We start from the raw sequence: 13163 nt of genomic DNA on the forward strand, positions 1-13163 counted from the left end.
AACAGCTGTAAAACAGAGACCAAACCCTCAAAAATAAAAATAAAAATTAATGGTGTGCACTTGAGGCTGTAGGACTTAGATGCAGCTGAGAAGCCGAAGGGGTCACAAAATGGCACCTGGAGTTAATGGAATCGTTAAAGCTGGAAAATGCCACCAAGATCATCTGGTCCATCCATCAACCCACCACCGTGCCCCTCAGTCTTCCCAGGCTTTGTTTGCCTCACCAGAAGTAAGAGGTTCCTCTCCAGCACGATCTTTGTAACGCCACATGAAATGGCATTTTTAAGGGCAGGGAGGACTCAGGGCTGCTGTGGGGAAGAAGCCACTTCATTCAGTTCCAGCTATAGAGTTTCCTCCCTGTCAAACCAAGCAGGCACCGAGAGAGAGCGCTAACAGCAGGCTCTAATCTCTGCAGTTCAGAGGGAAAGCATGCAAACATGAAAGAGCCTAATGCTGGGTACAACTCGTGGTTCTAATGAGAACATGCCCTCAGGGTTGATGACAAAGAAATTCCAGTGGCTTTATTGCATTGTGTCTGAATTTCCCCCCTGCCATTTCAACTGGATCCAGTGCTGGGGGAACACAACTGGAGGAGGAAGTTATTGGCACAACTGCAGAGGGAAGCAAGCAACCACAGGAGAAACTCACTGCCAAGATGTCGGTGCAGCACAGACACTGGAGACTGCTGCCTACAGCTGTCATGTGGGCAATGCCTTCCCTGGCTCCAGAAGGGTGCCCAGCTTCTCATGGCCACCAGCACACGTACACCCATACAGCTCCAGCTGAGGTAACCTTACTGCAGAGCACAAAAAGACTGTGGGCATTGCAGCCCCTACACCCTTCGCCACTTGGACCAGTAGCTGTTTTCCTTAGGGGTGCATAAATGAGTGCCAAACAATACTCTTATTTCTGAAGACAGATGCTTCTGCCACACCTCCAGAACTTCATGGAATTGACTTTGGTGCAGCGCTCAGATAATTTTCACATTAAGTATTTGTCTTGGGTCAAAAATTCAACCAATTTCATAAGGGTGAATTATAAGGGTATTTCATTGCCCTAAAATACAACTGATACGCTATTATGACTAATAACTGCTATACATTATAATTTTAAAGTGAGAACTTTCTCGCATATCATATACAGTACATAGTATTGCTATATTTTCACCTTATTATAAATTAATTTACAACCATCATTGCTAGTAAACTTTTACATCCACAATATCCTACAAATACCATGTGGGAAACCTTAAGGAGTGACCATGACATGGGGATGTGTGACATGAAGGTGATAAAGTGATACTTTCAAAGGCCTCTGAGCTGTGACCGCATCATTTTGAAGGACAGGAATGGCAGTGGGTGGTGAGAACCAGAAGAAGAGCTGAGGTACAACATTTCCAGCCATTTTCAATTGCAAATGCATTCACTGAACCCTGCTTCAAACTATTTGGCATTCACCAATGAATTTTATGGATTCATCATTATGGTAACAGAACACCTGAATTCCCAAATTCCCCACCACTTAACAGCAAAAACGAGGAGACAAGCTTCAGAATAGTTGCAGCTAAGTATCAACTGCTTTTAAATGCTGCATCAAAGCCCTGACAGCAGCCATGCGTCTGTCCCGAAGTCTCGATCCTTACTTACAAACTGCTGCTCCAGTCAGGGGGAATATATAAACCAGTACATTCTTCTCCATCTTCTGCTCCAGACATTCCTCCCTGCTTCACACAAGCTGCAAGAGAAACAGTGTACTCTTAGTATCTGTTGAATCAGCAGATAGCCATGCTCAGTCAAAACCTAGTAAACACTGAAACAGCATGTCAGTGTCTAGGAACAACAGTGTTGGTGACACATAAATCCACCGCCTGGCAGAGGGAAGGAGGCTTTGGTGCAACATCCCAAAGGAGCGAGCAGTGCTGACTGCAGCGGGCACTGACTGTCACCATGCCCAAGCTGTGCTGCAGCCAATGCTGTTTCAGGTGGGAATGGCTTACATTGGCTTTTCTCTGTGCCCTGTCTGTACTGCCCCCCAGCACAAACCTGGCAAAATCCCTGCAACCTAAATCATCATCTGCAAAAGTACACAGGCCTTCAGAGCACTGCCTGATGTTAACAGAGGATTTCACAGCACACCCCAAAAAAGCTATCAGTATAATTCCTCCAATTTCCTCACAGTGGTCACTGAGCAAAACAACTTTCATCATACTTTTCACTATTAACAACAGGTTTAGTTTAACTTGCTAATCATATATGTATGTTCATTCAAACTATAAGTGAAGACATTAACATAAAGCAGAAAGGATAAATTTCACTAAAAATACAAGAATTGGGACAGAAAATAAAGGATGAAAGAGGAATAACTCCTCTGTTTTGTGTAGTTGGGTTCTGCCAATTGCATGTGACAATAACCTTCATGCTATGTTAATCTGTTAGATCAGAATGTCTTTAGGCTGTCTAAAGGCTGAGTAATAAAACCGTCTTAGGCTCAGTAATAAAACTGTCCCAACTTGTGGCAGCCCAAAGAAAGCAATTTATGAAATCAGCCTCAGCATTTGGTATAGTCTCATGCAACTCTACAAGCAACATGAGGATTTAATGGTATCACATCAATGACTGTGAACTGTCATTGAACAAATGGAATAAGTTGCTCTAAACTCATTATGGACAAGTGCTAAAGTATAGTTTGCCAATTAATGTGAGATCTACCTGGCTTTTCAATAGAAAGACAAGCAGGGAAGGTATTCCAGCACTCAAACCAGCTCTACCAGCTGCTGCTGAGCCACAGCTGTAAGCCTGAAAAGAATCATTTCTGAATGAGTTAGGTTATTTTTGCCAGCAAGAAAGTTCTCTATTATGAAAATATACAAAGCTGCCCAGTAACTCCTCATGTAGCTGCTTAGAGGGACAACCTAGCCTAGGACAACAGAGGATGCTGCACCTTCCCACTAAGCCAGGCCCACATGTGTTGCCACTTGGCAGGCCCCGTGCCTCCGTCATGCTCAGCCCAAGGGCAGATGAGGCAGAGGTGTGGCAGCACTGGGGGACACTCTGATTCTTTGAACCCTGTAAGCCAGGCATGCCCAACCCACGGCAGGAGGCCCAGCCTGGCCTGCAGTCAGACAAATTTAGTAACTAACTAATGCTGGCTTTGCAGCCTCACATACAAACCAGCACAAAAGGAAACCAAGACAGAGAAACCTGCTCAGCTGCATACACACCAGTAGCATGGCAAGGAACTGATCCTCACAGCATAGCGCACAGGACTGGAAAACACAGGTTAAATACAAAGACTTCTGCACCCAGCCCAGCTGCTGAGTCAGGCCCCTTCCATTGGTCTGTTGTTCACAGGGAGGTGGTATCGCTGGTCTGGACAGTAGGCAATGCCTGTGGCCTGTTTGCAGTCTTGCCTTCCCTACCAACTCAGCACTTACAACTCTGCCACTAGCACCAACCCTCAGGAAGGCTATTTACAACCCAGCAAGCACGGCAGTCTTGCAGGCACACAGAGAGCAGGGCTGCAGTACTGTGCCACGAGACACCACTGGCTTGTGAAACCAGTCACTCCACTTGAAGGGTTTCAGGCACTGGAATCTGGAGCCTCTCTTGCAGTTGCCCTCAAATTTGAGTTTGCCTTTGCCCCCAACACCCACCCAGGCCTCCCCACTGAAATCTGCCGCTTTTGGAGTAGCACAGCAGGTTCCAGGAGCACCTCTGAAATGTCCCAGAGACACCATCCCAGAGCTGCTCGCTTTCCTGGTAGCTGCACAGCCTGAGGGCACACACAGGTCTGTCCTCACCACCCTGCTCAGGGTACCTAACAGCTCACAGCACAACAGTGATTAATACCATACTTCCCAACTTGTGTTTTTTGTTGGAGGGGAGAAACGAGATGTAAGCTCAGGAACCATCAACGTGGGCTGGTTACAAACCTGCTTTGGGTCTGTGCTTGTCCAGGATCAGAAAGATGGGGAAGCAGAAGCAGGAACCTCTGGATCTTTACCCTTCCATGGTTTTCACACACCCTATCCAGTCACCTGTCTAGGTCCCCAGTTCCTGTGCAGAGTCCCAGCAACACCCAGCACCTCAGCAAGCTGAGGGGTGCAGACAGCGGTGCTGTGCCTTGCATACCCGTGACTTGCATACCAAGAGGGCTGTCAGCTTTGTGGGCTATTGAAAGCTTCTCTAATTATGCAGCAGTTCGCTCATAGCTGCGGTGTGTGCGGTCAATAGCACTTGGGCAGCTGGCCAGCAACACAATGCTCTTCCCATCTCCTTGCTGGCTTTCAAAGCATTCTTCAGAAAATTAGCGCTAACTAGTCTCTCCGAAATCCCCATCTATCAACCAGCACAAACCAAGTTAAGAGTGAAAAACACTCCACCGATTTAACACCTTCAGTACAAACAAATAAAACTGTGCTAAAACATGGCTGTTTTAAAGAAACAAGCCAAGCACTGTTAACTGTGGCTGCAATGGCACTATAATCACAGTTAAAAATGAAGAATTCATCTTGCACTTGCTTCTAACTTGCAAGCAGGTGTTTATATCACACAGTAAAGTAGAATTCTAGCATCTTTCTGTACACGTAGAAATTTATAAGTATTGTATACATGTGTAAAGTAAGACTTTTGCTTGCAAGGTTCATTAAGAATTGATGAAGTTTAACTTCATTTCTTTTATCTACCTGCAACTAAATCAGCAGAAAAACATGGGAAATACAGCGAAGGATGATGTGATGAATCGAGTAAAATGTGCACAAAATACAGCCTAAGCAATGGATGTATGAATTACCTAGAAGTGATCAGCATCCCTTGACAAGTCGCAGTAATTCAGGCTTCTGGATTCAGTCTCAAGGGTACTTCTATCCCAAGCACAAATTGCTGAGCATCAGCCATCAGACACCAACTTGGACGTGCTGTGAACACAGAATGAATCCACATGGGGATACAAAACTTCTACTGACAGTACTGCAAGATGCTTACCTCCGGTACACAGGGTTGCACTTGTGTTAAGGTCTTGCAATTTTGATCCGAAAGATGAGAGAGCAATACTTCATTTGCTTCTGTATGAAAATGCATTAAAAAGAAGCGTTTAGATTTCAGAAGTAAACATCTGCCATGGTGGAGTAACTGTCATGTAGTCAGCCACTTGTACTCCCAGATTCTAACAACAAGGAAAACAAGCCCTCTCGGAATCACTATAATGCCTAACCCCCCTTTTCTTTAGGTAGCTCTACAATTTTTGGTTACTTTAACAGTTCTCTAACATATTGCTAAGCTTCAAAGTACTAGAGGTTATCACAACACATTCTGGATACACAAAAACAGTTAACGCAGTCTTACCTCTTTTCCTTAGGCAAAACAGTCTGTAACTTCCAAGACACAGAATAGGATATAATGAAATCTAACGTGAGTATGCAGCCATGGCATAATCCTTGAACCACAGACCTTGGTTTCACACTGGCATATGGTGAAAAGGATGCAGTCCTAGAACTCTGGCATAACAGAAAGGCAGAACATATCAGAGTCTATTTTTATGTCTAACAAATTATAGAGAAACCTACTGAAATAACTGGAACTGTATCTGTGAGGCCTACTCATTGAAATAATGCATAGGTTATTTCACTGTGACAGATGCTTCAAATTTTATGGAAGTCTCCCCTTTCAGCCCTAACGTTGCTTGAATGTATTACTCTATTACTTCTGTTCGCCATCGAAATGAACTTGTTTTGATAGGTGAATGTAGCTCAGTGATAAGGAAAGCAGATTTGTCCTTTGTTAAAATGCAAAAACACACAATGAAAACCTTGAAATTTCAACTGTCATTGTTTATTACTGTTTTGGCTACATTCTCTACAATTTCAGCAGCATCTTAAAGAGACAGTTAATGTTTCTTTATATACAATGAAAACAAAATGGCTTGCAACATCAGAAACAAGAGCAACAGTTTAACTGTACAATACTAAATGAAAACCTGTGGTAAGAACAGCCTCCTTTTTTTCTGAAACATGGACAAAATTACAGATAGTATTCAGCATCCAGAATGGAACAGTAGAAAGAATAGTGAACTGGAGAGAGATACGCTGTTTTGAAAAATAAGTTTCTACCATACAAGGCAGTTAGAAAATGTTTCACATTTTAAAATACCTGTACAAGCCACAAGAAACATTTCCTTGTAGATAGGAACTTCCAGAAATAGAGAATAGCCATGAGCAACTTCTACATCTAGTACTGGTGCACTCTACAGGTTGAGAGTGCAATAAATTGACTTACGGAACTGTACTGTATATGGCCAACACAGCTCGGTTTACATGCCTTGATTGTTAATGAGTTTCCTACTCAGTCTCTCTATAACGTACAGTTTACTCGCACCTTAAGGAGGTCATCTGATTCTTTTGCTGAAGTAAAAGCAACATTGTTTAGCAGCAATTAAAAGCGCCTTGAGGGAGACTTTAAAAAAAAAGTACAATATCCAATTAGAAAAAGCCATACTTTAAACATTTGTACAGGAATAAGTTGCTGAAATTTAACTGAAAATGTGACATCTGTACAACAATTTACAATAGAGCTAGAAGGGAATTTATCATTATTCCTGCATAGAATATTATACATGACCTGTTTGCATTTGGTTTCACACTGTTGTTTGCTTTTATCAGAGGCCTGGAAATTTTCACAAGTTTCAATACCACAGCAAGTACAGTATATTTAGAAAATTAAGCTTATTTCAAAATTAGCAACCTATTTGAGAAATAAGTACCAGGAATTCCCTATCAACCTAAATTCTGTGAAAGAACTCCCCATGTTTGGAGGTATAAGCCTGAGTGCCAAATAAAATACTATAATTTCATCGAGGAATCTGATGTAGAACACAGCTTTGACTGTCTTGCACTTCTTACTTTGGTTTCAGAAGATCAATGTCTTGGAAACACGGCAGTTCATTTAGTTTATTAACCAGACACGGAATTTTTCTTGTTCTCAAATTTGCTCACTACCTTTCTTAAAAATTTTAAATAATGAAAAACTACCCTTCATGTTAGAACTTTCCAGTATCAACCAAATGTATTTTAAGTATTAAAAAGATTATTTACAATGTTCCCCAGAAAAAACTAAAAACCTTTTCTTCAGTCTTAAACACAGTATACCTGCTAGTGTGCAACAGGCAGTGTCATCCTTCAGCGTTTTAAGGTTGTTCTCTGAAGTGTATATTTATTCACAGTCCATGACCCATTCCAATCATACAAACAACACTATGTAGGAGGACTTCAGCCTGAAAACACAGTTATCAAACTCGTCCTGTGTAAAAACACCCAAATGTTCTCAAGCTCAAGTCTGCATCAGGAAACTACACAAAGGTATCATGCCATTCCTCAGTTGGAGAAATTTCAGTATGAAATAATGCTTGAAGTAGGTGGTGTAGGGGATGCTGCTAGCCCAGTCATGTGTAAGTTTCCTGAAGAATTTGATCTCCTCATATGAGGAAGAAGGTAAGGATCGTTAGCCAGTTGATGGACATCAAATCTATCCTCTTTTCGGTATGCTAAACAGCGTCTGATAAAGGCCTAGAAGAGGAATGCAAAAAGTCACAATACCATTCAAAATAATTCCATCTGCTTACAAGCAAATAAGCATGTCCTCCCAAGATAAACCAGCTTCTAAACAGACTCTTGTTCTCATATAATTCCATTCAAAGACAGCCTAACATTCTACTACAGACTCCAATGGAAAAGAGTATGTTACAGTAGAAAAAAAAAATATATCAGCAAGCCTAATTGGCTTAGAGTAATCACACTTCAAACACATACTTCAGACGAAAAGATGTGTGAACTATATTTACAAGCAAAACATTAGCATTTCACAGAGGGAGAATTCTGCTTGTGTTATTCCTTAGCAGCATAGTAAAAGCTAAAAGCAAATGTCAGAGGACTCAGGAAGTAGAGAGGAACTACAAGGAGCTTCTAAAACCATCCAGCAGTGCACTACATGAAGAGCAGAAGATGCAGAGACAGTTGCCACTTCCAACACGCACTAACCAACACATCATTTAAGAAATCACCACCTAGCTTGAACTTCTCTCTCAGAAAGGAGAGAATTACAACTGACTTAAAATATCTTAAAAAACAGGGGAAAAATCTCTATTTATCTCCAGGGCAGCTTTTGAGACACTGTATTGTCCTTCATCAAGGTCTACATGATATCTGTCAATTACTGCATGATGTGTATTTCTGTTGAGTCTCATGTCTAATATATACAGAACACTCAGTCCCCTGGGAACTTGGGCTTCAACATTTAATGATAGAAAATCCTTATTACTGCTACAGAACTCATTAGCACATCATTACTTAATCCAAAACTTAAAAGAATTACCTATCTTTGCTTGATAAATCTCTTCAATTGTTTGTCCTTTGCTCAAATTAAAAACGTGAGATTAGAGGAAAATTTAATCTGTGATGTAAGTCCTAAAGATTCCTGCTAAAATTTCCTTCTAACATATACATATCCAGCAGGAACTAGTCTCAAAATAAAAGCACGCACATCTTAACATAAATTCACACATTCTTGGACATCTGGGGATTTAATTGAATTATTCATAATGAATCCCTAAGAAATGAGCTGCTAAGCGTAGTTTGCAAGGTTCTCAGAGTAACAGTTTGTTTCTAAAATGTTTGCAGAATACTTTGCGCTTCTGTGGTAGTGCAAATACTGCCATAATGCACAGAATGCTTCACAAAACAGGAAAAAGTAGCAAGTACCAAAGGACAATTACAGTCTGGAAACTAACAGTGTCATTTCAGGTTCTGTTTTTACTTCATCCCCATGTTTTCCAAATCAAAACTTCAGTTTATTGCTGTTCTTTTCCAACTACCAGGCCTATATATCTACACAGTCATCATAAACTGTCCAAATTTACAAGTTAGTCTGAAATAGTTTTATAGGGCTTCCACCAGAGAATAATTTCTCCCTCTCATTTACAGCTACTACAATGTTGTTAATAATCTTCCACTATTCTCCATTCCTGTTTTTTCAAACAGAACAAGGAATAGAGAATATAAAATAATGACCTACATCAGAACAACACTGAATTATTTGCTCTCTTCCAATGCCCTTCTGAAAAACACTACTTATCACAAAGAAATGCAGAGTTAAAAGACAGAAATACAAAATGCTAGCACATAACATTACCAGCTGTAAGTTACGTGATGTGTATTTGTCAACTGCATTCAAAGGAGATGATTTTTCCAAACTGAGATGAACCTCTCCCAAATGAAACCAATCAACAACAAAAAAAAAACCCACCACCACCAGCTCCCCCAAAGAAACAGGGCATACTATAACATTTAACCAAACAGTCATAATTCTAACTGCAGTTCATTTACTAAAATTAGTTCTAGAAAATATAGCCAACACAAATGCATCGCTATTGTTTAGGTCCCTGACATAACTGTTTTCTTGGGAAGCTACATCCTTTAAAACTGTGTTGCCTCTCATTTTTATCATAAGAAGCTCAATTGTCTTTGCATCCTTATACTTTTAGCAGCCTTTTACTTTTACAAACAAGTAACTTGGAATGTTTTCTTCCAAATCCACAAAACTGACTTTGTCATAGATACTCACATCAGCAACAACATAGAAAATCACAGAATCACAGAATGACCCGGGTTGGAAGGGACCTCAAGGATCATGTAGTTCCAACCCCCCTGCCTAGCAGGGCCACCGAACACACACCTTTACTAGATCAACACACGCCTTTACTAGATCAAAACCCGTTTAATCTGTGCTCTCAATGGCTAGTCTGTGCACGTGTGCTTGATACTACAAGTTTCAAAATAAAATTATCAAAACCCCAAAAAACATCTCAATCCACACCTCTATATCTCATCAACTATTTTAGCTGTCTTCTTTCCTGAAACAGCATCAACAAATATTAATCTTAAGAATGTGTGCTTATAAGCTCACAGTCAAATTAATGCACACGTAGTATGACTTCTGAAGGGGAAGAATGTTGGCAGGAACACTCTCCAGGTATTCAGTAGTCAAACAGTCCTTAAAGCCAATAAGGCTGGAGCGAATAAACACACTATTTTCAGAGAAAGCTTCCACTGTTTGCAGAAGTATTTCACAAGAATTTTTAGTGAGAAAGTTAAAGTCTTCTGGAAAAAAAAAAAGGAAAGCAGATTATTTTTGAGAGAGTATAGTTTAAAATTGCAGATTTCTAGATTATATGGTCTTGTTTTCAAACACGTGACTTTAAAAAGTCCCAAAATAAATTTGTTGAAACTAAGACATGAAAATATTAGTATCTTCATCATGTTTTCCTATGTGTTAAGTTACTACACCCCACAGCATTCTTAACAGCAATTTCATAGCTGAATCCTTAAAAATAAATGAAACAGGTTTTAACCACTGCTCTGCGCTCATATAAAACATTACCTTGGCTTCATTGCTAACAACAGGCTTAACAGGGAACTGGACTTCTGTGGCTTTTAATATTGTATTTTCTTGCAAGATATCTTGCTGTGATTGATTGTGGCCAAATGGCTGAAAAACAAAGACAGGACTTTCTTCATGACAGTAATCTAACTGCTATGATTTCAGAGATACTTAACACAAAAGTAAATTGAATACAGTGTTAATATATGTTTCTAACCATTCTTTCAATTAAGAAACTGTTTTAGTTAAAGCTTCTTACATTTCTCACAGTATCAGTGCACGCTAGCAAAAACGAACACAAGTCATTTCCATATGGATTCACATCTTTACAACTATTGTTCACATTCTACTGAAAACAGGTAAGCATTTATACTAACAATTTTAGATAGGTAGACAATATTTTCCTTACCTTTCTACCATAGAGACACTGGAAAAAGATTACTCCAACTGACCATACATCAACCTTATTAGAAATCTTTGGTGGCTCTTTGCCAACTACAAAACACTCTGGAGGCAAGTACCTGAAAAGGAAAACATGTGCCTCAGTGTCAGCAAGCAGATGTATGAATCACTACAACTTGTTCAAAGATCAGAGATGGCATACAAAAAAATCTGTGCAAGCTGCTATTCAAACAGCTGTACAGTTATCTTATGATCCTTATTTCCACACTTAGAACACAGACCAAAACTGGCAGAACAATTTTTTGTATAGCCAGGCAGTCAAACAAGGAACCGATTCTTTAATTAAACCATTAATAATCACTAATTATTCAAGCACTGAGATCCTATTAGTGTAATTATATACCTTCTGTCTCTACTTTAACGTGCAAAGATGAAAGCCATACAGGACATTTAAAGCTAGGTCTCATTAGAAATGAAATGTAACATACACATGATTTGAAAGTTTTCTGTAAGAATATGAGTTATAAGGTAGATAAATGTGATCATATTTCTATGCCTATAATTTCCATGGAAGCCATACTTGAAAAGCTGAAAGCTGATTAAATTCTTATGGCATCCCTGAATTAGAGACGAACTCATGCAATGCAATCTCCTTCAAATAAATACATAAATAAAGAAAGAAAATCTCAAACCCTGAAAAGTATCATTAAGAAGGCAGTTTATTAATAAAGACTGTAATAAAAATCTAAAAAACAGGGGTAAAAAATCCTTCAGAGCAATGACTTATCAGATATTCTTTTATCAAAAACATGTAAGACTTTAAAAATAATTTAAAGAAATGCCTGTGAAAATGGAAATAAGCAAAAGAGAAATGAGAATGCAACACAACTATGAATTTCATATAACACACAAAAAAAATTCTTCTAGAATCCTTGTGCACAATTCTGATGGCAACATACAAGAAAGATGGGCTTGAACTAATGCAAGCACACAGAAAAAGTACTGAGATGACACGAAGAATAGAAAGCCACGATGCAGAAAAAAGCCAAACACTATAAAAATACAAGGGAGCAAGTATCAGGAAGGGAAACAACCTATTTCAAAGGAGACAAGTGTTGGTACAGGAGCAAACAAGTACAAACTGGATACAAGTAAACAGTTCCATAAATTAGAAGATTAAGTTTCTAATGATTATAGAACTGAGGTTATGGAACAAACTTCAAATCAGAGATGAGTGGGTACAAAACACCAAATTTAATACAAATGGCTCTAAGTTTACAGAGCAGATTACATGACCTGAATGCTTGGAAGGACAGGTAACTTGACCCAGTGACTGAAAAAATCTCTCCCAGTACTACATTGCTGAGTTTATGCCATTTTCCTTACACTGACTTATCCTCATCTAAAACTAACTCAAAACTTTCCCTCAGAGAAAGCAAAAATTATAAACATGGAGATTTATCATCAGTGTCTAATGGTCACAAACAACTTTAAATCTGTCAGTTCCCACCACAACTAGTGCATGTGGTGCTTCCAATGAAAGCCAAAGGCCCAAACTTTTTGAATAGTGTTGCTACAATTATATATTTAAACTCATGTTTAAATTGGAGCATTAAGGAAAGCAGCAACAGTCTAACATTTCCAAAATGCTTCAACTTGGATGACTGTCTTTTCACAGGACGTGCACATTTCCATTCACTCAAGAGTATGCGTGAGGCTTTTCTTCCCAGAAATTCTCAAGGAAAAGACTAAATCTATTACATGCAACTTCCAAATACAGGAAAAGAAGAAATCGGAAGGACACCGGCTTCCCCATTTAGAGTTAAGAACCAAAAGCTGAATCCTATTTTGCTATAGGCAGAAGAGGAGAAAAATGAACGGATCAATTCACAAAGTCTGGTCAATATAGTTTTTCTATTCCACTCACCCTGACACAGGTACTGTGCACACAGGCTCAAAGATCTCTTGTATCAACTTGCATCTTTAGGGAACAAATTCTAGAAATGGCTTTTCTGTTAGCAATCAATTGGGGTTTTTTTTTGTCATCTCGCTCTGTAGGCAGCTTTAAGATTTCAGGTTTTTGGACAAGTATGTGGGTACACACAGAAAACAAGTTACAGCTCCTCAGCTGTCATTAACCTTTAGGATGGAAGAGTAAATACTCTTTTATCCTAAGGACATTACCTTCTGGTAATCCCTGCTCTAAGATTTCCAAGGACTAAGCACCCACACTTAATCATCACAGCTCTGTCAAACATCTTTAACTACCTGCAGCCAAAGATTAAACACCTGCTTCTTCTGGGAAACAATGTTTATAAACCAGAGATTTGCTCC

The 13163-nt window shown here is 39.5% G+C and overlaps 1 protein-coding gene across 9 annotated transcripts in view; it reads right to left on the reverse strand.

The window, feature by feature from the left end:
- Positions 1 to 5806: 5806 nt before the first annotated feature.
- Positions 5807 to 13163, reverse strand: part of TLK1 (tousled like kinase 1) — an 83637-nt gene continuing 76280 nt past the window's right edge. For all 9 annotated transcript variants that reach the window (XM_085552501.1, XM_085552500.1, XM_085552503.1 and 6 more), the window contains 3 exons: positions 10837 to 10948; positions 10428 to 10535; positions 5807 to 7558 (listed from right to left, as the gene is read on the reverse strand). In XM_085552501.1, coding sequence (XP_085408627.1) covers positions 7382 to 7558; positions 10428 to 10535; positions 10837 to 10948 — 397 coding nt within the window. In that variant the 3' untranslated portion in view covers positions 5807 to 7381. The remainder of the gene's footprint in view (positions 7559 to 10427; positions 10536 to 10836; positions 10949 to 13163) is intronic.

The sequence above is a fragment of the Coturnix japonica genome, chromosome 7 (genome assembly GCF_054131305.1).
Source record: "Coturnix japonica strain WE chromosome 7, WE-NBRP24, whole genome shotgun sequence".
NCBI classification, from domain to species: Eukaryota; Metazoa; Chordata; class Aves; order Galliformes; family Phasianidae; genus Coturnix; species Coturnix japonica.